Genomic DNA, 27,261 nt, shown 5'->3' with positions numbered 1-27,261 from the left:
AGCGTCCATGGCTCACGGGCCCAGCTGCTCCCCGGCATGTGGGATCTTCCTGGACTGGGGCACGAACCCGCGTCCCCTGCATCGGCAGGCGGACTCGCAACCACTGCGCCACCAGGGAAGCCCGGGAGGTTTTGTTTTTAAATTTTTATTACAGATTCTGTTTCACTTCTAGTAATTGGTCTGTTCAAATTATCTTTCTTCTTGACTCAGTTTTGGCAGGCCATTGGTTTCTAGAAACTTGTTCTTTTCTTCCAGTTGTCCAATTTGTTGGTATACAACTGTTTATAGTATTGTCTTATGTTTTTTTTATTTTTTATTTTTGGTATTTCTGCAGTATTGGTTGTTATTTCTCCTCTTTCACTTCTTGTATATTTGGGTCCTATCTCTTTTCTTCTTGGTGAGCCTGGCTAGAAGTTTGTCTATTTTATCTTTTCAAAAAACCAGCTCTTGGTTTTATTGATCTTTTTTATTTTTTAAAAATCTCTATTTTATTTATTTTTTTCCTGATCTTTATGATTTCCTTCCTTCTGCTTACTTTGGGTTTTGTTTGTTCTTCTTTTTCTAATTCTTTAGGTGCTAGGTTAGGTTGTTTGAGATTTTTCTTATTTGAGGAAATCCTGTATTGCTATGAACTTCTCTCTTAGAACTGCTTTTGCTGCATTCCATAGATTTTTGTAAGGTTGTGTTTTTATTGTTGTTTGTCACAAGGTATTTTCTGATTTCTTCTTTGATTTCATCATTGACCTATTGGGTTTTTAGTAGCATATTATTTAGTCTCCATGTGTTTTTTTTTGTTGTTGTTTTTTCCTGTTTTTCTTTGTGGTTGATTTCTCATGTCATATCATTGTGGTCAAAAAAGATGCTTGAAATAATTTCTGTCCTCTTAAATTTGTTGAGGTTTGTTTTATGACCTAGTATATGGTCTATTCTAGGGAATGTTCCATGTGTGCTTGAAAAGAATTTTTTTTCTAATAGATATCAGTTAAGGCCAACTGGTCTAGTGTCATTTTAGGACCTCTGTTGCCTTATTGATTTTCTGTCTGGAGGATCTATACATTGATGTCAGTGAGGTGTTAAAAGTCTCCTACTATTATTGTTTTCCTGTCACTTTCTCCCTTTGTTAGTATTTTTATATATTTAGGTATTCCAAAATGGGTGCATATATGTTAATGAGTATAATATCCTCTTCTTGTATTGATCCCTTTATTATATAATGTCCTTGTCTTTCTTTATGGACTCTGTTTTAAAGTCTATTTTGTCCAATATGAATATTGCTGCCTCTGTTTTCTTGTCATTTCTATTTGGATGAAATATCTCTTTTCATCCCTTCACTTTCAATCTGTGTGTGTATCTTGCCCTGAAGTAAATCTCTTGTAGGCAGCGCATTTTTAGTTTCTTTTTATTCAGTCTGCCACTCTATGTCTTTTGATGGGAGCATTTAGTCCATTGACGTTTAAAGTAATTATTGATCGGTATGTACTTATTGCCATTTGAAACCTTGTTTTCCAGTTGGTTTTGTAGTTCTTCTTTATTCCTCTCTTTATGTTTTTCCTTTTGTGATTTGATGGTTCTTTTTTATATTATGCTTGAGTTCCTTTCTTTTTGGTTGTTGTGAATCTGTCATGTGTTTTTGATTTGTGGTTATCCTGGTTTTCAAGTATGTTGACCCATAACTATATCTACTTGCTTTAAACTGATAGTCATATCATATAAGTTTGAATATGTTCTAAAAGATCTACATTTTTATACTCTCCTTTCCCATATTTTATGGCTTTGATGTCCCATTTTACATCTTAATGTTTATTCTTTTGCTGTTAATTGTAGTTATAATTGCATTTACAAATTTTTTTGATTTTTTTGCAGTGTAAATAGTGTAAACATTATTTACAATGTCATCTTAGTTTCAGGTGTACAGCACAGTGATTCAGTTATTGTTTTTTAATCTATGTACTGGCTTATTTAAGTGATCTTCAGTCCGTTTATATATTTGCTTTTCTTTTTTTTTTTATATTTTATTTTTGGCTGCATCAGGTGTTAGTTGTAGCATGTGGGATCTTTCATTGCGGCATGCAGGCTCTTCATTGCGGTGCTTGGACTTCTCTGTAGTTGTGGCACACAGTCTCCAGAGCGCATAGGCTCTGTAGCTGCAGCACACAGGCTCATAAGTTGTGGAGCATGGGCTCAGTTGCCCTGTGGCATGTGGGATCTTAGTTCCCTGACCAGGGATTGAACCCACATCCCTTGCATTGGAAGGTGGATTCTTAACCACTGGACCACCAGGGAAGTTCCATATATTTGCTTTTCCTATTGTGATTTTTCCCTATCCTATAGATTCTTTTTTTTTAAAATTGAGAACATTTTTTAAAATTAATTTAATTTTGGCTGCATTGGGTCTTCATTGCTGCACACAGGCTTTCTCTAGTTGTGGTGAGCGGGGGCTACTCCTCGTTGCAGTGCGCGGGGTTCTCATTGCGGTGGCTTCTCTTTGTTGCAGAGCACGGGCTCTAGGCGTGCAGGCTTCAGTAGTTGTGGCTCATGGGCTCTAGAGCACAGGCTCAGTAGTTGTGACGCACGGGCTTAGCTGCTCCGCGGCATGTGGGATTTTCCCAGACCAGGGCTCGAATCCGTGTCCCCTGCACTGGCAGGTGGATTCTTAACCACTGTGCCACCAGGGAAGTCCCCCTATAGATTCTTGCTTCTCTGCTATTTAGAGAAAACCTTTCAATATTTCTTTAAGGGTAGGTTTAGTATTGCTGAATTCTTTTAGTTTTTGCTTGTCCGAGAAATTCTTTCTCTCTCCTATTCTAAATTATATTCTTGATGGGTAGAGTTGCAGGGTTTTCCCTTTCAGGACTTTGAATAGATCATGCCACTCCCTTCTGGCGTGCAAAGTTTCTGCAGAGAAATCTGCTGCTAGCCTTATGGGGGTTCCCTTGTAACTGACTTTTTCTCTTACTGCCTTTAGAATCCTTACATTAACTTTTGCCACTTTAATTATGATATATCTTGGTCTGGGTCTGTTTGTGTTCATCTTGTTTGGAACCCTCTATCCTTCCTGTACCTGAATGTATTTCATTCTTTAGGTATGGAAAGTTTTAAGCCATAATTTCTGATACATTTTTGATCTTCTCTCTTTTCTCCATCTGAAACCCGTTACGAGTTGGTTGGCACCCTTTATATTATCCCATAGTTCTCATACGGTGTTTTCTTTTTTTTTGTTTGTCTTTCCATCTGCTGTTCTGATTGGATGAGGTCCATTATTCTCTCTCTCAGATCACTTATTTGTTCTGTTTTATTGCTTCTAGATTGTTTTTTATCTTGGGAATTGAGTTACCTAATTTTGATTTGTTCCTCTATAGTTTCTAGTTCCATTATAGTGATCTGCATTTCTATCTATAATCCTTTAGCATTTTTATTACCTATATTTTAAACTTGGGGTCTAGTTGGCTGGTAAAGCCTGTTTCATTATTAGTTCTTTCAGGGGATTTCTCTTGTCCTTTTAATTGGGAATAGTTCCTCTGCTTTTTCATTTTACTTAACTGTTTCTCCTAAATTCATAAAGTTAATCTGCTGTGGTCTTGAAGGGGTGTTTTAATGTGGGAGTGTCCCTGCGTAGACTGTGTGAGTCCAGTATTTTTGATGCAAGGGCTGTTTTTGGTATGCATGCCAACCACGTCTTTCCTCAAAGTGTACTGGCCGTCATCCTCCTGATAGCGGATGTGATTGGTGGTGTGTCCAGAGCCTGAGCTGGATGTCGGGTGGGGCCTCGTCTTTGCTCCGTGGCTGTCACACACGGGGTGGGGTGTGCTCCCCAGTTGTTGGAGCAGAAGCCCAGAGGGTCAGGTTCAGTAAGGCTCCATGTTCCTTGAATGCATGCCCTGTCTCAAAGCATGTGGCTGCTGAAGCAGGTGAAGCCCACATGGTCACAGTGAACCCAGGCACCGCCCACACAGGTGTCCACACCTCTGCTCAGCAGCAGCCCAAGGCCATGACCCTTTCTCCGTTGTGTTCATCCCAGGCCTAGCTCTAGGCGGTGATGTGGAGTGGGCTGGTGCAGGGGGCCAGGGTGTGATGACTGCAGGAATCCAGGTGCTTGTGCTGCTGCCTGGGACCTGGGCTGCCTCTGTGGTGGACCTCTTCCAGGACCTATCTGCCCCTGATCTGGCACCGAGCTGTAGTTTGGGGGTGGGCGGACCTGGAGTGCTCCTGGCAGGTAGTGAGCCACTGTTTACTCCTCCCCAGAGGCTGTCCACCCAAGACGTTTCTGTGGTGCCACCCAGTGTGTGTGCTGACCAAGTCTGCTATGGCTGGACTGCCCCTACCATGTGAATGCTGACAGTGGACTTTGAGTTTTGGCCCAGACCACACCCCAGGCCCTCTGGACTATCTCTTTGCAGCTAGGCTGGGTCCTCTCTCAGGACTTGTCCATCCGGGATTCAGTGCCTAAGCCCTGTGTATACTAGCAGCACCCCTCCCAGCCCTGGCAAGCGTTTTGGACTGGAAGTGTGGCCAGGTGGAAGCCAGCAGTGCCCTCTCTCCCGATTGCTGGCCAGCCGGCTCGCTCACTCCTTGCAAGCAGAGTCCAGGCCCCTCTAGCCCTTCTGTCTATTCCAGCAAACCTCCCAGCAGGCAAGGGGGCCCCTCAGGGCTTGGGCCTGCCCCTGTGGACCTTCCCTCCTTCACAGATCCCTCCCAGGGGCACTGGTCCTGTCCTGATGCCTTTTTTTTTTTTTCTCATCCTACCTGGTTACACAGAGAACTTTCTTATATAACCAAAGCTATAAGAAATCTGCCAGTTTCCAGTTGGTTTTCTGCATGAATTGTTCCAGGTGTAGATGGATTTTTGATGTGCCTGTTGGGGGAGATGAGCTGTACGTCCTTCTGCTCCGCCACCTTGATCCTCCTCTTGCATGCATTTCCATTGGAATATACCTAGGAGTGGATGTACAGGGATACAGGGTATACCTGTGTTCAACTTATTAAATACAGACTTTTAGTTTTCCAAATTGGTTGTACCAGTTTACATTTCATATACTCTCATGAGTCCTAGTCACTTCACATCCTCATCAACACTTGGCACTTTCAGTCTTTTTAAGTTTAGTATTCTGATGTGTATGTAGTGGTATCTCTTTTTAAAACCTTTTATTACGGAAAATTTCAAACATATCTAAGAATAGGTATATTAGTATATAACGTTCCATGTGCCCATCAACCAGTTTCAACAGTTATCAGTAAAGGACCAATCTTGTTCTATATACGTCCCCACTGGACTATTTTGAAGCAAATCCTAGATAACATTGTTTTTTTCTATAATTTCTTCCAGCATATTTCTCTAAAAGATAAGGATTTTTTTTTAAGAAACATAACTGATTTGATTATCAACCTAAAAAGTTGGCAGTAAATCCTTCAATATATTGAAGTATGTTATAGACAACACGACTCTTCATTACTAATCATTAATACCTATCTCTAAAATATTCTTACTTATCCTCAGTAGCACTGCCATAGACAAAAGTAACAGTAATTCCTAAATAGCATCTAATAACTGATATTTACATGTTTCCAAGTGTCTCAGCTGTCTTGTTGGTTTAAACCAGAATCCAAATAAGGGTTACACATTTGCACTCACATTGCATTTGGTTGTTATGCATCTTAAGTCTCTTAATCTACAATAGTCTCCTCTGCCAGCCCCACCTCCATCCCCACCCCAATGACGTTCTTTACCTGAGAAACTAGGCCAGTTGCTCTGTAGCGTGTCTCAGTTTCTGGATTTGCTCCATTCAATCTCTGCATTTTTCTATAAACTGGATCTAAACTTCCTAAAGTTTCTATAAACTGGATCTAAAACTTCCTAAGTTTAAGATTAAACATATGTGACAAGAGTAGTTCATCGGGGTGCTGAGGATTCTGTATTCCATCACATGAGGAGGCATATATGGTCTGGTAGTCACACAACTAATGATGCTGGGCCGTGACAGCAGGGCTATGTATTTTCAGAAATGAGGGAACCTTTGAGCTCATGGCTACCTTTTATTTTAAGTGAGAATACCAGGCCCAGGAAGCTGTGAATTGTCCAAGAGGACATAGGGAGTTAGTGACTTGGCTGGGGTCAGACCCAGGAACTTGAGCCTGTACTCAGCCTCTCTCCACTATATCCTCCTACCTTCTGCTCTGATTACTTCTGTGTCTGTGTTCTTACTAACTCGGTTTTTAAACATACTGTTCAGTGATGATTGCCTAAAATGGCCATTTACAGGAATTCCCTGGTGGTCCAGTGGTTAGGACTCCACGCTTTCACTGCGAAGGGCCCAGGTTCGATCCCTGGTCAAGGAGCAAAGATCACACAAGCCACACGGCGTGGCCAAAAAAAGTAAAAAGTGACCATTTAAATGACAGGATCTTTGGGAAGACTAAAAATATTATAAACAAATAAATTATAGCTCTGTATATAAGTGTATAAATGTCAAGTGGTACTTCTGTACCTTGGTTCTATGGGAAAGTTTCAACTCTAATTTTTCTTTGACATACCCAATGCTCAGGTGCTATTTAACTTTCTCCTTCTGCTGAGCAGGAAGGCAATGAATTGGTATTCTCAGACTCCCAAAGCATAGTGCCTAATAGATGAAAAAAAACCACTAATTACTCCTGGATTATTCAAGTGTATAGTAAATATTAGGTGAACAAATGCAACAAATGCTGGCAAACCATGATGCAAATGAGTTGAAAATTTTATATTACTTAAATTGATTGCCTATAAGTGACCATTTATTAATCTTTTTGGAGAACTAATATTCTCTCATACTTAACACTTGGCTGAAAGACATGTAACTTTTTCATATTAGATATTAATCAGTGCTTTTTAAGATTATAGAAATGGCTTTGCCTTATCGTAAGTCCTACAAGAACTTAGGCCTTAGGACCCAGATTTTTTCTGAGTCACAACTTGTAGCCGTGTCCTTTTCTTCCTGTCAGGAGGATGGTGTTCTCTAGCAGCTTAGAAATGGGACTGCCCAGGATGACAAAGAGCACAGAGACCCTCTTTCTGTGCAACAGGGCAAGGTTTTTAAGGCCACCATGATGTGTAGAATGGCAATATTTATACTTACAGTTTCAGCCATTTAAAGGAGGTTTTCTTAGCTACATTTGAATGTTGCTGTGGGATAATTAGCGTTTTCCTGAGAAAGTTTCCCCTCAACAGAGGAAAGATTTTAAGAATTGTATCAAGAGCTTAACTTCACCAGGAAATACCACAACTATACTTCAAATTTGTCATTTTATTAATAGTCATTCTTCTTTTCCTTTTACTTAATTTATGTGATTTTTTTAACTGCTTATGTAAGTGCTTCATTTTCTATGTCTTAAAGCTTCTAGATGTTTTAAAAATATGTTTTCATTGTGTTGAACCGCACTGTAAGTATACTGTATTACGTTTCCTTTCGTCACAAAGAAGTACTGTGTTTTCACTTAGCTCATGATTTCTGTCTCTTCTCTGAAGGTCCATATCGGTTATCTTCCTAACAAGCAAGTTCTTGGCCTCAGCAAACTTGCTAGGTAAGTATGACTGTGTAGTGAATAAGGTGACAGGTTTATAGGACCTGCCCCTACATGGTGAGAATCTTATCAGGCTTTGTCTCTTGATCAATGTGGATCTAACTTGGAAGGTACATTCCAACTTACTTTATAGTTGCAGAGACAATATATAGACAATAAGTATAGTCTAAGACAGACTAAGAGGACCTGAAAACACAAATGCCCTTTCCTTCTCGCTCCCCTATTGCCTGCCTGCCTTCTCCACCTCCCACCTGCACATCCTTGAAGCCTTACCTCACACTTCTCTCAGTAGAGCCTTCGCTGACTGGAGAGGACCTGAGGGTGCATTCAGTTCAGCCCCCATTCTTTAAGGGTGGTTTAGCTACCTGCGGGGAAGAGGAAACCGGCACAGAGGTCTAACTGCACTGCTCTTTGAAGTGGGGGCCTTAACCCTGCCTTCCACTTGCGTACCTCCACACATCTCTGCATCCTGTAGGGCCAGTTGGTTTATGTCTGGCTCCGTTGCTTCTGCAGACCCAAGACCATGCCTTCCTTGGCTTTTTCAGCTTTCCCCCCCCTCCCCAGCTCTATTCTGAGACAATACTAACTCTCTATTTCTCTTTCTGCTACAGTCTTTTTTCATTCTTTATCCTGTGGGTTCTGGCCTTTGCTACCATTTTTGAGTTTTAGGAAAGAGTGGTGATATATACAAGCATGGTCTCCTGTGTTTAACTAGAAGTCAAATTGAGGGTCAGTGTTCATATATCTCTGATAGGGACAATAAAATATTGGGGACTAGACCTAAATACCCTTTTGTGTAGTTTCCTTGTATAGAGTTAGCGAGTTGTGGGTGATGGGGAAATATTGGGAGGTGTATGTGTTAAAGGAGAGTTAAAATGAAGGAGCAGGTAATGAAATGACATCAAGAGTCCCCCTCCTTCTAAAAATAAACCAAGCTAAGTTTGGATAACTTGATTGAGGTGAAAGTGACCATATCAAAATTGGAATAAACATACCTTTGTGACCAACTGACATCTGTGGCTCTGATATGTTTCTGCTTCTTCTCCACTTAGACAATCCTGAAATGGTGGTCCAGATCTTTTTCAATTCTGTGTTGGACTCTGTAAACACCGCCCCTGCAATCTGATGCCTGCTCTCCACAGCTGTTCGTTTTACGTTGTTTTCACTTCTACTTTCTTACTCATTTCTTCTAGGGATTAAGGAGAAAGTAGGTAGAAGAGAGAAATTTAACTTCCCTAGTTTCTGACTAGTTTCCCTAGTTTCATTCCTACTTGGCAATCTCACTACCAGACAGGACTACTTGGTAGCATGAAAGGATGTTCTTACATCATAAATATAATTGCTTCACTGCAGTCAGGCTCTTAATACAAACGCAAACATGTTGGTGCCTTTCAGTGATCTGTACCCAATGGCAGTGCCAAGGAGTGGCTGAAAAATAGTATTGGTGGTGATGGGGGTAATCAACCTTATTATAATTTCTATTAGCAACCTCCTCTCCAATAACTTACTCCCAAGTGATAAAGTTATATCAGCTGAATACAAGTGTCTTTATTATAATTGGTTATTCTTACTGTTTTATAATACATAGTCTAAGATCAGCAGGCTTGCTGTGCAAACACAGCTGTAGGCTCACTCCCCTGGTTCCCCCTCTTCCAGCAAGATGGCTAATCCTCCACCTTATATAGAAATCCTGGCACTGCTCCTGCCTGTATCAGACTGCCCACGTGTGAAAGGTGTAGCATAGACAGTCTTCATATTATAAAAACTTGGCAGACCACACTCGGCCATGGTCTTAATGTAAGCAGTCTTCTCTAGAAGACCACACTATGTAGGCCGTGGGTAACACTTTATAGAAATGGATTCGAGAGTAATCTAGTGAGATCTTGGAAAAAGTGGTGACTTGGGGGTAGAAGGGAATAGCCTTTGGTTATTTCCTTTCCTAGTGAAAGGAAAAGCTCTCCAATAATTAAGCTTTTATGAACAGAGGAGTTAATTATTAGCATGAGGATTTGTCCTTACACTAATAGGATTAAAATGTAAGAAAAAAAAATGGAGCGTAAACCAAAGAACTGAACTCAGATATTTTGTAAAAATTTTGAATAAAGGGTCTATTAAATGAAACAGGAGACTAAGATATTATCCAACTGCTTATTCCTTATAAGAAGGTGGAATATTTAGGGAATGAAGAGGAATAAATAAAGCTAAATGTCTTAGCAAAACTTCACTGCTCATTTTAATCTTGTATGTGAAGTTTGTTATATGCTTGCCTTTAAACGAATGACCTTTCAGTGCCAGGGAAGTCAAATATTAAACAGTAAAGCTTTAAGTAACAAGAAAATGCCAAAAGTGAGTTGATCTGGTTTAACTCTAGTAGAATTCTAGAGTAAATTTAGTTTGAATAGAAATTCCTTCTGTTGCTGAAAATCCATTGAACATGTATTCATTTTCTTGAATTAGAAAATTGAGTGAACACAATTAAATCTTGAATATAGAATTGTAGTGCCTCAGGTAGCCATGGTTCAACTGTTGGGCACCTGTGAAAGGACAATGTGCCAGTTATCATGGCTGCTAGAGGGAAGTAGGACAGAGCCACTGCCCTCAAGGAGAGTGGACAGTACTCGGCAGCAGGTGCCACAGACGTGCCTGGTTAGGAGGTCTGAGGTCAGAGAAGCCAAGATGGCTGTGGCCAGGCAGGACTGAGGAGACCCAGAGGTAGAGGGCTGAACAGAATTCTGAACAGAAGAGAAATTCCTGTACGTGTAGTTAATGCCTAAACAAAGGCAAATCAGAGGGTAGGAGCAAGGCATCTCCCAGTGGATGGGGAGCAGGTTGATTGATACAAGAGATTTAGGCAGAGGTGACTGGGAGATAGTGAACAAGGGTAGATTAGATCACAAAGGGAACATTAGATTACAAAGGGAACATTTTCTTGTTTCTCTATGCTATAAAAGTAACATACCAGTTAAACTTAAATACAAGTGAGTGAGTGGAGGGAAAACTTTTCTTTCCTATTTCCATTCCCCACTAGAGATCTTTCACTATCCTTCTGGAAGATTTCAGTGCAAACACAAACATGTAGCCTTAAAACTACTAGCTAAACAAGGCGAAAGGGGATCATATCCTATATTCTATACTACTTTTTTTAAAAACTTAAAGTACCTTGAAATTCCTTGGACGTCTTTTAGTCTAAAAAAAGTTCCTTTTAATGGCTACATAGTATTTCTTTAATATAATTCATTTAACCAGTCTTTGATATAAGTATAGCCTACAGTTTGAGACTACTGTCAAAAATGGGAAAAAGAAGAACTTTGGTGAACACGTCCTTATCTATTTCCTTACTCTGAGTCTGTAAGATTGGAATCGGATTTGCTGGGTTAAGGTTAGCTAACTTTTTGATATTACCAAATTGCTCTCCAGAAAAGATCATACTGAACTATACTCTAATAATAGATTAAAGGTGTGTGTTTCTCTACCCTTTTGCCAACACTGGCAAACATTGAAGAGTGTGAAACCCAAACAGGTAAGTAAAAAATGGTACCTGTTGTTTTAATTTGCATTTAATCGTGTGAGGCTGATTTTTTTCAGGGACTTCCTGCTCTTAGTCTTTGCTAATTTTTCCATTGGGTTGTCTTTTTATTACTGATCTGTATGAGCTCTCTGAATATTAAAGCTACAAATAATTTGTCCAGGCTTGTCATTTGTCTGTTTTCTAGTAGTATTTTTCATGAAGTTTAAAACCTATGTAACCATAAACTCATGTATTTTTGGGTTATTTTTATGGCTTTATTTTTATATTTAGATCTTTGCTTCATCTGGAAATGTATTTTGGGGCAAGGAGTAAGGGGGAATCCATCCATTGCTGTTGTATGCTCACTGACCCCCTGTAACACCTCCACTTCCCTCACATCATCACCACGCTGCCTTCTTGCTATCCTCGCTGCCACTCTCTGGGCCTTCATGTTCCTCCTGGGTCATGTGTTAAACTCCTAACTCCTGTCCTCTCATCTCTTAGGATCCCTAAATCTGCTCTCATATGCTGCTAGGATGTTCTTTCGCAAGTGTGGATTTGACAAAAGCTATGGAGCTGCGAAGGGGCAGCATTAATAAAGTTCAGGCTTCTTACCTTAGCTGACAAGTCCCACTGTGATCTGGCTGGATTCTTGCTCTTCTTTCACTTTTTGCTCTAGCCACACTTGAGAATTTGCAGCCCAGTGTCAAGTCTAGCTTGTCAAGTTATATGAAGGCATCAGAAACACTTCGAAGGTTTGCAAGGGTTAAATTATACCATCCATGGGTTCTTCCTGCAAAAGTATCACCAGATTACTTTCCCAGTTGCCAGAGGAGGAAGAGGAGAGAAAGCATAATAATGCAAGAGAAAACAGAGGATCGAGCACAGATGTTATAAGACCAGTAAGTAGGCTATTTAAATAAGCTGTCCACTGGGTTAAATCTAGTATCCAACCATGTCCCACTTTTAAAATAATAAAATGTTAGTAAAAATCAAGGCAAAATTTATCAAAGGGGATAAAGTGAGTCCTCTTATTTTGAGAAGGTTGTATAATAAAAGTGGTCATGAATCTTCATCAAATGGGTTCAAAACAAAACATGAACTGGCTAAAATGCATAGAGAAACTGACAAACCTGAAAGGAGTAGGAACACTAATTACCTCTCAGTCTATGAAGTGGACAAAAAAAGATATACACAGCACAGTAATAGAATTTTGGCCAAAAGGTAAGCTTAAACTTAAAAAAATTGAAAAGGCTGTTGTGTAACAAGAAAACTAGAAATTCAAGATTAAAAACCCAACTATTTAGAAGTCAAAAATTGTTTAAATTCCTTAGACATGATAAAAAATCATGATGCTAACACTACATAAATTGTATACAGTATTTACTGCAAAGCCATTCTTTGGAACTAACACCAACCCTCCCCAAACTCTTCCAAAAGATTTAAGAGGAACCCTTCCAAACTCAGTTCAAGACATTATCCTGATACCAAACCAGACAAGGCCACTACAAGAAGAAAATTACAAGCCAATACCCCTGATTAATATAGATGCAAAAATCCACAATATATTAGCAAACTGAAATCAGTAATTCATTAAGAGGATCACACACTATGATCAAGTGGGATTTATTCCAGGGGTGCAAGGATGGTTCAACATTTGCAAACCAATCAATGTGATACACCATACTAACAAAATGAATGATAAAATCATCTCATTAGATGTAGAAAAGCATTTGACAAAATTCAATATCCATTCATGATAAAAACTCAGATTAGAAAGACAACCTACCTCATTGCCTGTGTAATAAAGGCTATATATGACAAGCCCACAGCTAACATCTTACTCAATGGTGACAAGCTTAAAGTATGAAAATCTATCATAAGTTGCTTATAAGTCTGAGAGAATAATTCTATTTAGAAATGAGGGGTTATGTAACTAAGAATATGCTTTAAAAACTTTAAAAAACAGGTTAAAGAAAAAGATGGACAGGAATGAAGCAAGCATTAGAAAACCTGGATCAGCTAGTAACCATTAGAACAAGTAAAATTAATGTTGGGAGAGCGGTGGAGGGGAAGGGGCTGGACCCAGTCAGTTTACTAGGCATTCTTTCAAACTTCTAAGTAACCACTAGTTTTCATGTTGTGTAAGTAATTCAAGAGCATGGAAGAACCTGAAAAGCTATACAATTAATTAGATGAAGCTGTCTGTCCCTGATAACAAAGCCTGATAAAGCTGTTAATTATGGACTACCCTCAATTATGAGTAGTCATAAAAATCCTAAATATCAAAAAACCTACTTCAGTAGGCTCCAAGTACTGTTTTCATCATCCAAGGAGCTTTACTTCAAGAATACAAAAATAGGTTACATTAAAATTTGGGAACTACTGATTCCAAGAGTATGGTAAACTAGATTGTAATGATATCTTGGTGTAGCATACTAAGATATAATGTGTATTAACATTTCACACATTGGGGGAAATATGAAGCAGTTATTGTAAGAATCCACAGGAATTCCCCAGCACTGGGGCCAAAGTCAGGGTTTTGTCCTCCCTATTTTCCCCTAAATATTCTGGGGAGAGCAGGAGGAACCACCCCTAGGCACATAGTCACTTAGGTGTGGGGTCAGAATTCAGATTACCTGTGTGGTCCTCAAAAAACCCAAGGTAATTATTTAAGATGTCACTAAGGAGGTAGCCTTCTAGCACCTAGCAGAAACAAGTGCATGTTTGGATACTTTTATCCAGGCTTCAAAGAATTCCCACAAATGTTCCTAAGAGCATGTGTTCGCTGAAAGTAAAAGAAAGTCACCATGAGCCAGATTCAGCTTAAAGCAATTGGTCAAATAGGGCAGATTCCAGAGTTATCAGATACAGAATATACAAGTGTGTTAGAAAAATCAGAGTACTGAGGGGGCTTCCCTGGTGGCACAGTGGTTGAGAATCTGCCTGCTAGTGCAGGGGACACGGGTTCGAGCCCTGGTCTGGGAGGATCCCACATGCCACGGAGCAACTAGGCCTGTGAGCCACAACTACTGAGCCTGCGCGTCTGGAGCCTGTGCTCCGCAACAAGAGAGGCCGCAATAGTGAGAGGCCTGCGCACCGTGATGAAGAGTGGCCCCCACTTGCCACAACTAGAGATAGCCTGGCACAGAAACGAAGACCCAACACAGCAAAAATCAATAAGTTAATAAACTCCTAAAAAAAAAAATACTGAAAGTTTGACAAAGGGGCAAGAAACTTTCAGAATTAACTAGGCAGATTGGAAAAGGAACCAAATATAACTTGTAGGAAAAAGAGATGAGGTAATGGAATCTGAAGTCCAGTACACTCAGATCAAACAGATTTGGCACAGCTGAAAATGAGTTAACCCAAAGAAAAGTCTGAAGAAACTACATGGAATACAACACAGACAGGTGGGAAGTATGAATGAGAGCATAAGACATGGAAGAATAAGAAGGTATAATATGCCGTTCATTGAAATTCCTAGGGGTAAGAGGCAATGGGGTAGGTGTACTATTAGAGAAGTTAACAGCTGAGACGTTTCTAGAGCATATGCATCCTATCAGTCTTCAGATTCAGGAAGCCTAATGGATCCCAAATAGGAAAAATGAAATTAAACCCCCATCTAGACACAACATAGGCAAGAGTGCACATACTCAAATACCATAATAAAAGCAGCCACACAGAAAAGTGTTACCTACAAGGTAACAGCAACTAGACTGACCGTTGATTTGCCTGTGGCAGTATTGAAAGGCAGATAAATATCGGTGTCAAACTAGAATTCTTTTCCCAATAATTACCTCTCAGCAAGTTGACAGATGAGGGCAAAATAAAGTTTGTTTTTTTTTTAATTCAGTGAAGCTATATGTTGGGCTGCACCTTACAGGCCTGCAAGCCCTGTAGTTGCCCAGCCTCAAAACTGAAGAAAGAACCTAGAAACATCAACAGTTTAGTGGACAGAGGGATCTTCCTAGTCCGAAGAAAGGTCCTGGAGCGACACCTCACCGTGCTCGGCAACAACCTTCTCTACTGGGGTGGAAGGCTACCACTTATAGGGGAAATTGATGTCAGGTTGGCTCATGAGTTACCAGGGAAACTAGCAGCTAGGGCAGGGGGCAAGCACAAAGGCGGTAACTGATGAAGCCCTATAACTAGGAGGATTGGATAGTCATGTGAGCGAAGCAGGGACTGATCAAGCAAGAGGACAGCCATCTTGAATGGCCTGACCATACCCTCCACCCTTACATACCCTGCACGACCCTTACAATCTTGGTCCACCCCTCTTGCGCAGTGTCCCTGGGGTCAGGTATGTCGAGGGGCACTGCAACCAGATACCACAAATGCAGTACAGACAGCAGCAGCTAAAGAGTAGCAAGAGAAAGCAGGGCGCTTAGCAGGTCCATTTACCATGGAAGCCCAGAGGAGGAGGACAACGGCATCTCACCGTAGACCCAGCAATCAGACTCATTTTGCGGCGAGCCCACTGTTGCCACCCAGCCCTGGAACAGATTCCCTCCCGTCAGGCAAGGGACAAAAATATTATAAGATGTTTAACAGGCACAATACAGGGGAGGTCATGACCATTAAGCAAAACATAAGCAGTAATAGCATCCTGAGATAACGCGGGTTTTGTCCTGGCCTGCAGGACCACATCGCCTGTCCACCCTCAGTCCCCAGAGCCATGCCTAGTATTGGAGAGGTGGGGTAACAACCGACTACAGGGTTAATATAATGCCGCCTTTCTCCAGTAGGGGCCCAGATTGATTACCTCAGCAGTCTTCGGTGGGGCTGGGTAGGAGACAGGTGAAATCGCTAAGTCCCTTTCTAATCCTATTTCCCAATGGGGCGGCAAACCCAAACCACCTGGGACTTACTGTCAGTTCCCGGGCCATTTTATAATGTGTTCCCCTTGGGGTTAGATCCTATGATAAGGGCAAAAACAAGTTATTGTCCTTTTGTGGTCAACAGCTGAACTCAGATGGTGTTGACTAGTTACCTCTGGGTGAACATGACGTAGACACTGGTTATAGTTATAGTTTGTAGGGCTTGAGTTAGCCTCCTGGCCCATGCATTGAGAGAGCTGGTTTCCCATCTCAGTTGTTAAGTAGTCCATTCAGCCTTTCAATTAGCCGGCAGCAGTGAGGTTGTAGGGCAGGTGAAAATGCCAGTGTGTCATTTCTATCAGCCCATTCCTGAACTTCGTAGCTGGCAAAGTGGATTCCTTGGTCACTGTCGATGTCCACGAGGGTCCTGTATGTCACAAGCAGCTGTTCTAGACCCCAAATCATGGTTTTGTGCATTGCTCGACTCGGGTAGGCCTTTTGTAGCGTCTTCCACCTACTGTGATGCACTGTAGGCTGCGTATGGCTGTTGTTCCATGACACCATATGGTTGCTCCGCCCCCTTCCACAGCTGGGACCAGAAGCCCATGGGTACTCGTATTAGTTTGCCGGTGCCACAGACCCCAACCAAATCCTCCCAGGTAACTGGCCACGTCCCATTCACAAGCCTGCCCCTGAGTTAGTATCCCTAAAGCCTGTGTCTGTAATTGTTTAGGGATGGTGAGTTGGGGTATGCTTATATTTTCTAGATATTCCAGGTCCTTGAGTTTTGTCTGTGTTCACCAGCCAGCCCAGTGCAGTCAGATGAGCTATGAGTGCGGGGCTGGTACTGTTTTTTTTTTTTTTTTTGCGGTACGCGGGCGTCTCACTGTTGTGGCTTCTCCCGTTGCGGAGCACAGGCTCCGGACGCGCAGGCTCAGCGGCCATGGCTCACGGGCCCAGCTGCTCCGCGGCATGTGGGATCTTCCCAGACCGGGGCACGAACCCGTGTCCTCTGCATCATCAGGCGGACTCTCAACCACTGCGCCACCACGGAAACCCGGGGCTGGTACTTTTAAATTGGAAAGAGACTCTGAGGATAACAGGCTATCATCAGTATAATGGAAGAAGAAGGCATCTCTCATGGCAGTCAGCTGCCACAGGGCCCCACATGGCTAGTGGACAGCCACCTCGCGATTCCCGCCCCCCTCCCCCAACTTTCCGTTCTCACCCGTATTTCCCGACATCTCTGCATTCACGGGAGTTTCCTCGGCCTCCTGGCTGGCTCAGCAATTATTGGGCTGCGCCTCGAAGGCCTGCAAGCCTTATGATTGATAGCCCAGCCTCAAGACTGAAGAGCGAGCCCCGAAACAGTGACAGAGACATCAGCGGTTTAGTGGAGAAAAGGATCTTACTAGTCCAAAGCCAGGTCCTGGAGCAACACCTCACCGTGCGCGGCAACAACCTTCGCTCCCCGGGGGAGAAGGAGGCTACCATTTATAGGGGGAATTGACATCAGGTTGGTTCATCAGTTACCAGGGAAACCAGCGGCTGGGGCAGGGGGCAAGCATGGAGGCAGTTACTGATTAAGCCCTATAATGAAGAGGATTGGATAGTCATGTGAGTGAAGCAGGGACTCATCAAGCAGGGGGTGTAGAGAGAGCAAGACAGCAGCCATCTTGAATGGCCTGCATACACTGTGATTATCTTTAATGCTGAGAAGACAGAAATCCGACACCTATTCTTTACTTGAAAAAGAAAAACAAACTAGGAATAAGAAATGATAAACTCTGAGCATAGGGGCCCAGTTCGCCACATAATCATATACACAGTAGGCACTCAATAACGAATGACCCTCGTCCGGCACAGTCGCCAGCAACAGGCAGGCACCCGGGCTGGCAGTGAAATGTTAGAGGCATTCCTGTTAGGGTAGGCAGCCCCCCTGTGACTGACTGCATTGGCTGTCGCAGGTATAAAGAAGCAAGTCATCAGTTCTGTCTGAGTGGCACAGTGGGGGGAAGGGCCATAACATACCTCATAGGTAAGCTGATCCTTAAATTGAGTCCAAATTCATGACTAAAAGGCCAAATTTTAAAGAAAAGACCCTTCACGTGAATTGCAGTCCTCAAATGTGTAATTCTGTAGCCATTTTACAGCCAGAGTAAAAGATGTTGAAAGGGGAAGTTCATCACTTGACAGATTGTGTTATGAGCTAAGATCAGGGGCTTTTATTTGGAGGGGGTGGTTAATCCTGCTGAGTGCTTATGTAGACCTATATTATAAAGAGATGTCTGAAGAGGTCTGTTTAGCTCTCATCTGATTATCCTAATAGGTTTAGTTGGTACATAGTTGATATTTGTCTGCTATTAATTAACAAATAGTCTTTATTTTTAACTTGAGCTTTAAGCTCTTATTAAACAATATGATTAATTAGAACACGTGAGATGTGACCTAAAATTGATGACATGGGAGCTTGAAAATTACTCACCTCTAATTGTTGTTTTTCCTAAGTGAATGTTACACTTAATTCTCTCTGTCTTTGGTGACTTACGGAAGTACCACTGTGTCATGGTTGGTGGTCTCCTTTAGACCCTCTTCTCATTTCCTTGTAGTTTTTGTATCTTTCTATCCTCCTCCTATAAGCATTTATCTCCTGCCCAGACCCTACAATTACTTCAATAAAGCAATTATTCTTTAGACTTATGGGGAAGCCTTGCCAATTTCACTTCAAACAATTTATAATTAACTAAAACAATTCTTTCTTTTCTAGGATTGTAGAAATCTATAGTAGAAGATTACAAGGTAAACTTTGAAACTACTTTATTTACAGAAAAACCTTTTTTATTAAGGAAAAAGTATTTTTTGTTCTTATTACAAGTGTAATACATATGGCTTATAAAAATCAAGGGAATTCCCTGGCGGTCCAGTGGTTAGGACTCGGTGCATTCGCTGCAGTGGCCAGGGTTCAATACCTGTTCAGGGAACTAAGATTCCCCCAAGCCGTGTGGTGTGACCAAAAAAAAAAAGAAAACTTTATAGGAATATAAAACAGAAAGTCTGCTGTGTTTCAAGCCTCCAGAACAAATCATTGTATTTGCACATTCCTTCACATTTTATTGCATATACCAACATTTAAAAAATCAATCTACTTTTATTATAGTATTTGAAAATTGGTGTCACCTTCTTTTTCCCCTACTTTTCCACTTACCAAATCTTAAACATTTTTTCACATACATTAACCATCTCATTCATTTTGCTGGCTGTTCAGCATTCCATTGTACAGCTACGCTGTGGCTTGATTTAACCAGTTCCTGCTCTGATATTTGGGGATTTTGTCGGTTTTCAAATAGAGGCAGTGCTGAACACTTAATGTTTTCAAAGATGTTGTTTATTCAGCACAGGAACTACGTTATTTAGGTTAAATCGTTGATTTTCAACATTGCTCTAAGTACAATTCAATAATTGGACTGTAGCTCCTTTGTTAACCCTGCTTCAAGCTATTTATTCATTTACTTTACCCTGCCTCCACGGGGGTGCTTGTTATCAATATCTGGTCAGTCTTTGTGCACACCTAAAGAGACAGTCGTCATTCTGATCTGTTCCCTCCAGTGGTGCTGGTGGGCACTGGGGGTTCCTTAGTTCCCCTTGGCACCTGTACTGCAGGTGAGGGGACTGAACAGGGGCGTCCTGTGGCCCAGACAGCAGAGCAAGCAAACTGGTAAAAGGTGGTGCATCTTGGCTCTTAAACCTCACCAAAGTCTTGCTTTTTAAGATTTCAAATATTCTAGAGACAACAAAAGCTTCCAGGTCTCTGTTCGTGTCAGACTCTTAAACTGAGCTCCTTGTCACATCCACAGTTCAAGAGCGCCTTACGAAACAAATTGCTGTAGCAATCACAGAGGCCTTGCGACCTGCTGGAGTGGGGGTAGTGGTTGAAGCGACGTAAGTCCGTGTTTGCCTTTAATAATGTCCCAGTGGTGTTTTGGGCTGGAGGTGTAGAGAGTCATAGACTTAGGTGTAGTGAATTTGCATAACAGTGCAAATCAGTCTTCTCTTGATTTCTTCTTTAGCTCTTTGTTGCTAAGAGCAGAGTTTTCCCAATATTTTGCGACACATTTGAAAAATAAAGAGTTGTACTTAAGAATAGGTACAAAGGGCAACTGAAGACACTTCTTTAAGTTAGAATGAATTATGAGAATTGCGAACATCTTGTGGGCAGTTTTCACCCATTCTTTTGTCATGGCGTGAACTGTGCACTGTGGGTGCCGTCCAGCTTCACCCACTGTGGTCACTGTTCTCTGGATTCTGCCTGGTGAGACCACCGTGCCTCAGTATTTCTTGGAACACCTAAGCTAGCTTAGTGCTGTCTCGGTCCTGAAGATGGATCAAGTGAGAATCCTGAATTTCTTTTTATCTAGAAGTTGTGTATCTCTGTAGACACTTTGTATTAGTTTCACCCAGGAAGAAAATCCTATTTTTCCCCCTCCGACTGGATGCCTTAAGGACTCAACCAGTGATAAGAATGAGAGCTGTAAGGCTTAGGAACTTAAAAAAAAAAAAAGTTTTAGACCAAATTTGTCTAAGAAGCGACATTTTGATATACTTGGTAACTGTGAACTCAGTTGAATCAGATTTAATCTTTCGGGCTGCTTTTATTTTAAAAACCAAACCAGCAACTGTCTACTCCTTGAAGCCACATTTGTTGCCTTGTTTTGTAGACACATGTGTATGGTAATGCGAGGGGTACAGAAAATGAACAGCAGAACCGTGACCAGCACGATGCTGGGGGTGTTCCGCGAGGACCCGAAGACCCGGGAAGAGTTTCTGACTCTCATTAAGAGCTGAACCTCAGCATGTGCCACATGGTTTACAGATTGTGCAGCTAGTAGCATCATTTGGTCTTAATTGTTTGTACATTCCATTTCCAGTTGTTGCTTATCCCTTGTCACTAATTGTATTTAATAATTATTTAAAGCAAGTCAAATAAAGATAATTAATAAAGGGGTAATTAATCTACTTTCTTCTTGCCACCTTTTAGTGGCAACATTCAAGCAAACTGCCAATAGTGTAAGTTACTTGCATAAAACCACTGCCTTTCAGGTAACCTGAGGGTGCTGGGAAGGGAGAAGAATTCATGTGTTTTGTTCAGAGTATGGTAATTTGATTCAGAAGCACAGGTGTGTTGGGAATGGGAGAAAACTATGACCAATATATTTATTTTATCCTCCCCAAACAAAAATGGCATAGTGCTTCAAATAATTTATGTACACTGTGCAGCATTTCTCTGCAAATTCAAAGTCCAACAGCTCCATTTTAATCATGTTTATTTAACTGCCAGTGATACTTTATTTTTTATATATTTATTTTTTAACTATCCAGTTGTAACATATGTCACCAAGGGAAGGTGGTGGAATATCTATGTTTTTTAATTTCACTGTGAGTTAAAAAAGCAATTTCTACCTTCTATTCTTTTTAAAATTCAAGTACAGGGAATTAGTTCCTGGAGTTGTTTACGAGTGTATTCTCATGTCAGTATGTACAGGGATTTAGACATTTAACTCTCTGTGCCTTGATGAGAATATCACACCATTTAGAGTGTAGATACCTTTGCCTTTTTTTTAAAAGCCATTATTTTATAAGACTTAGTACTGACCTTGCAAATAACTAGCTCTCACAGTTCTACCTTTACACGTTTCTTGGAGCTTACTTTGTGAGTTCCTTGTAGATGCCTCAAAACTTTTTTTTTTAACTTATCAAATATTTTTCTAAGTATTTACAGAAACTTTTGAAAGTGTCCATCATTTTCAGGTCTGCAGAACCATAGCTTCCGTGAATATGAGAGAATGCAGAATTGCACTGTGGACTGCTTTGAACTATGTCCCATGTCTAATGAAAGCTGTATTGTTGGTGTCTGTAAAAATGCACCGTCATTCTCTGGAGTGATTGGAAGCTACTGGAAGCCAGTGTTCTGGTTTCCCTTGTGGTCCACGTGGATCTTGTCTGTGTAACTGTTCAAGTGGGATAGGTCTTTTAGTCCAGGAAGCTGCTGCCTTATTAATGATTATCTTAAAATTTCCTCCACTGGGGCAGTGTGGGCCAAATTAAAACAAACAAATGAAAAAAAAACCCAACTCTCTGCAAAAACAAACACAGTTATTCCATGGAGAAGTCTCTTATTTGGTTGACACTGTGCTCTTCAAATTTATCCTGTTACCAACAAGGATTAACTACAATGCTTGCTGTAACTCTGGTAGTCCTGTCTCTGCCACTCTGATGCCATTTGGCTTATGCTAGGGCCAGATGGCAGGTTTTTTGTTTGTTTGTTTTTTTAATTTTAAATCTTCCCTACTTCTAGTTCCTATATATATATTTTTTTCACTTGGAGTTTCTAAAGTAGAGTGGTGGTTGATTCTGAGTTCCTTTTAAAATCTAACCTGATATAAACATTATCCTGCTTAACATTTAGAGATAGAATTAAACATTCAGCTCACGTTTGGTATTTTAAAGTTTTTACACCTGTGACTTGGAGGACCAAAGAAATTGTTAGCTGTTAATTCATCTTTCTGAGATCAATTATATTCCTTTTTAATGACTGTTTATTCTAACATTCCTTAGAAGTGTTCTCATAAAGGTCTACAGTATCCACAGTATTGGTCTAGAGTATTGATAAATGCAAAGTAATTACCTTGTCTGTTTTACTCTGGTCTGTAGTACTTCAAAATTACTTTTTCATATCCGTGGGCTTGAACTCATTTGGGGGATTTTTAAGAATTCGATGCATTTAAATACACTGTTCAGTTTAATTGTTCAAATTGTATGTATATTGTTCCTGAAGTTGGTTTTATTCAAATTATTAAAGTGTTATGACTGTTCTTGTGAAAGTAGTTTCTTTTTGAACCACTGCTATAGATAAATCAATAAATTCAATTATTTTTACTGCATTCTGTTTTAGCAAAGATACCCTTCGTAAGGGCTTCTCTCAGCCATCAAGCTATTAGAATATAAATCCCAGACATAAATTTACCCCAGGCTCTGTGTTTCCCTTTGGTATTCAGTTTGGGTATTACTGTCCTCACCCTATTGCAGTAATGGGAAGGACAGATCTGGGTTAAGAGTAAGGAATCTGAATGGCCCACATGTCCTTGTTCTAAGCCTAACTTTGCATAACTGCAGCTCCTGAGAACTCCACTGCTTTCTGTGTGGGAGCAGCTGAGGAGGGAAGAGCTGGCTGGGGCAGGGAGCTGGGCAATGCAGGGAGTGGAAGAGTTTCCCTCCCTTTTATAGGGAAGAGCCTGCCTGGGCAAAACTTCCAAGTAGGAGCAAAGGTTTTGCTGCCTCTTTTCTGTCCATGCCTGGTGACCACATCATTCCCTCTATTGGGTGGACTTCCCATTCCCTGCTCCACCTAGGCAGAGGCCCTAGCCGTCACTGATTGTCAGCCTGTCCGGGTGCTGGGGCCAATGGAGTGGCCTGCTGCTCTTTGAAGGACCCTGTAGCCTGTAGGTAGTGAACCTAATCACCTAAACTAGGAATGCAAGAAACATTCCTTTTTTTTTTTGCCCCACCACGCAGCTTGTGGGATCTTAGTTCCTCAACCAGGGACCGAACCCATGCTTTCAGCAGTGAAAGTGCAGAGTCCTAGCCACTGGACCACCAGGGAATTCCTAAAACATTCCTGAAACCACAACTCACACGTGTCAATAAAACAATGAGCTGCTCAATAAGCCCAAGTTGCTGCTCCTGAGTTTTTTCACTAAAGATTGAATTGGCTGAAAGAAGAACAGAGCTGGAGAAATCACACTCCCTGACTTTGGACTATACTACAAAGCTACAGTAATCAAAACAGTATGTTACTGGCACAAAAACAGAAATAGATCAGTGGAACAGAATAGAGAGCCCAGAAATAAACCCATGCACTTAGGTTCAATTAATTTATGACAAAGGAGGCAAGAATATACAGTAGAGAAAAGACAATCTGTTCAATAAGTGGTGCTGGGAAAACTGGACAGCTACATGTAAAAGAATGAAATTAGACCATTCTGTAACACCATACACAAAAATAAACTCAAAATGGATTAAAGACCTAAATGTAAGACTGGATACTATAAAACTCCTAGAGGAAAACATAGGCAGAACACTCTTTGACATAAATCACAGCATATTTTTTTTGGATCTGTCTCCTAGAGTAATAGAAGTAAAAGCAAAAATGAACAAATGGGACCAATTAACTTAAAAGCTTTTGCACGGCAAAGGAAACTATAAACAACATGAAAAGACAACCTATGGAATGGGAGAAAATATTTGCAAACCATGCAACTGAAAAGGGATTAATTTCTAAAATATACAAGCAGCTCATACAGCTCAATATCAAAAAAACAAAAATAAAAAACTGGGCAGAAGACCTAAATAGACATTTTTCCAAAAGACATACAGATGGCCAACAGACATATGAAAAGATGCTCAATATTGATAATTATTAGAAAAATGCAAATCAAAACCGCAATGAGGTATCACCTCACACCAGTCAGAATGGCCATCATCAAAAACTCTGCAAATGATAAATTCTGGAGAGGGTGTGGGGAAAAGGGAACCCTCTTACACTGTTGGTGGCAATGTAAATTGGTGTAACCACTATGGAGAACAATATGGAAGTTCCTCAAAAAATAAAAATAGAGTTACCATGTAATCCAGCAATCACACTTCTGGGCATATATATCCAGAAAATACGAAAACTCTAATTCAAAAAGATACATGCACTCCTATGTTCATAGCAGCACTATTTACAATAGCCAAGACATGGAAACAACCTAAATGTCCATGGACAGATGAATGGATAAAGAAGATGTGGTATATATATATATGAATATTACTAAGCCATAAAAAAGAATGAGATGATGCCATTTGCAACAACATGAATGGACGTAGAGATTATTATACGAAGTGAAGTAAGTCAGACAGAGAAAGACAAATATATATCACTTATATGTGGAATCTAAAAAAAATGATACAGATGAACTTATTTACAAAACAGAAATAGACTCACAGACATAGAAAACCAACTTATGGTTACCAAATGGGAAAGGAGGAGGGAGAGATAAATTAGGAGTTTAGGATTAACATATACACACTACTATATATAAAATAACAAGGATTTACTGTATAGCACAGGGAACTATATTCAATATCTTGTAATAAACTATAATGGAGAAGAGTCTGAAATATATATATATGGATCACTTTGCTGTACACCTGAAACTAACACAATATTGTAAATCAACTACAATAAAAAAAAATTTTTTTAAGATTAAATTGGGTGAGTTCCTTGTTTTATCACTTAATGGAAAAGCAGTTGCAGACACCAAAGGTTTTAGAGAAGGCGGTCCATCAACACAGAACACCAAGATTCACCGTGATGGGCCTGGTCCTGCTGATGGTGAAGAGGAAACTTTCAGTAGATGAGCTCAAGGGCACAGTGTAAATGCCTGACAGCCCCAACCCTTCCAGGGGCACTTGCTTTGTGTTTTAGTCTTTATTATGGAAAAAACGTACAACAGTAGACAGTACATGAGCCTCGTGTACCCATCATCCAGCTTCAGTAAGTCTCAACTCATGGTCATCATGATTCCTCCATCTGGATTTCAAAACAAATCACAGACATCCTTTCACGCATAAATATTTCAGATTAACTAAAAAAAGAGGAGAGACTTCCCTGGTGTTTCAGTGGGTAAGACCCCGTGCTCCCAATGCAGGGGGCCCGGGTTTGATTCTTGGTTGGGAACTAGATCCCGCATGCATGCCACAACTAAGAGTTTGCATGCTGCAACTAAGAAGCCTGCACACCGCAACTAAAAGGTCCCACGTGCTGCAATGAAGATCCCGTGTGGCATAACTAAGACCCGGCGCAGCCTAAATAAATAAATAAATATTTTAATTAATTAATTAACTAAAAGAAGAGGAATCACGTAACCCAAATACCATTCATTATCACACAAAACAATGCTTTAATATAAAATATTCAGTTGGCATTCAATTTTTCTCTATTGTCCCATAATTTTTAAAAAGAGTTATTTGAATCAAAGTACAAATGAGGTCTATACACGGCAATTGCTTGATCTGGGTTTTTTAAACTGTGTTAAAAACACATAAAATTTACCATCTTAACCATTTTTAAGTGTATGGTACAGTAGTAACTATATGCACATTGTACAACAGATCTCTAGAATTTTTCATGTTGCAAAATTGAAACCCTCTACCCATTGAACAACTCCCTCACTTTTTCCCTCCTTCAGACCCTGGTAACTGTTACTCTATTTTCTAAGAGTTTGCTTCAGATTCCTCATATAAGTAGAATTAGCAGTATTTGTCTTTTTTGTGACAGGTTTATTTTGGTTAGCATAATGTCCTCAAGAGTCATCCATTTTGTAGTATAAGGATTTCCTTTTTTTTTTTTTTTTTAGTTTTTTTTTTTTTTTTAAAATTTAATCATTTTTTTGTTTAAAGATTTTCTTTTTTTTTTTTTTTTAAGAATTTCCTTCTTTTTAAAAATTGAATAATATTCCACTGTATACATATATACTATATTTTCTTTATCCATTCATTTGCTGATGGACATTTAGATTGTTTCCACCTCTTGGCTATTGTGAATAATACTGCAATGAACATAACTATGCAAATATCTCAATATCCTGTTTTCATTTATTTTGGATATATACCCCAGAAGTGGAATTGCTAGATCATATAGTAATTCTTTAAAATTTTTTGAGGTAACGCCATACTGTTTTCCATAGCTGCTGTACCATTTTACATTCCCATCAACAATGCACGAGAGTTCCAATTTCTCCACCTTCTTGCCAAAGCTTGATATTTTCCAGTTTTGTGATGGCCATCGGAATGGGTGTGAAGTAGTATTTCATTGTGGTTTTGATTTGCATTTCCCTGATGATTAGTGATGTTCAGCATCTTTTCATGTGCGTATGACTATTTGTGTATCTTCTTTGGAGAAATGTCTATTCAAGTACTTTTTATAAATCAGGTTATATGATGTTTTTGTTGTTGAGTTATAGGAGTTCTTTATATATTAATCCCTTATCAGATAAATAGTTTGCAAATATTTTCTCCAATTTTGTAGGTTTCCTTTTTACTATGTTGATTGTTTCCTTTGCTGCACAGAAGTTTTTAGGTTTGGTGTAGTCCCATTTGTCTTTTTGCCTATACTTTTGGTGTCATATCCAAGAATGCCCATTCCAATGTCATGAAGTTTCTGCCTCTGTTTTCTCCTGGGAATTTTACAGTTTCAGTTCTTAGGTTTAGGTTTTTAATCCATTTTTAGTTAACTGTTGCATATGATGTAAGGTAAGGGTCCAACTTCATTCTTTTGTATGT

The 27,261-nt window shown here is 40.2% G+C and overlaps 1 protein-coding gene across 2 annotated transcripts in view; it reads left to right on the top strand.

The window, feature by feature from the left end:
- Nucleotides 1-22,820, top strand: part of GCH1 (GTP cyclohydrolase 1) — a 53,405-nt gene extending 30,585 nt beyond the window's left edge. The window contains exons 3-6 of one of the 2 annotated variants that reach the window (XM_027111293.1): nucleotides 7,496-7,551; nucleotides 18,650-18,681; nucleotides 19,737-19,821; nucleotides 20,598-22,820. In XM_027111293.1, coding sequence (XP_026967094.1) covers nucleotides 7,496-7,551; nucleotides 18,650-18,681; nucleotides 19,737-19,821; nucleotides 20,598-20,724 — 300 coding nt within the window. In that variant the 3' untranslated portion in view covers nucleotides 20,725-22,820. The remainder of the gene's footprint in view (nucleotides 1-7,495; nucleotides 7,552-18,649; nucleotides 18,682-19,736; nucleotides 19,822-20,597) is intronic. The other variant, XM_027111294.1, reaches the window with a different exon arrangement.
- Nucleotides 22,821-27,261: the final 4,441 nt, after the last annotated feature.

The sequence above is a fragment of the Aethalodelphis obliquidens genome, unplaced genomic scaffold (assembly GCF_003676395.1).
Source record: "Aethalodelphis obliquidens isolate GAN/ISIS:26980383/991018 unplaced genomic scaffold, ASM367639v1 scaffold10, whole genome shotgun sequence".
Lineage (NCBI taxonomy): Eukaryota > Metazoa > Chordata > Mammalia > Artiodactyla > Delphinidae > Aethalodelphis > Aethalodelphis obliquidens.
This window is presented reverse-complemented; position numbering and strand designations above follow the sequence as displayed.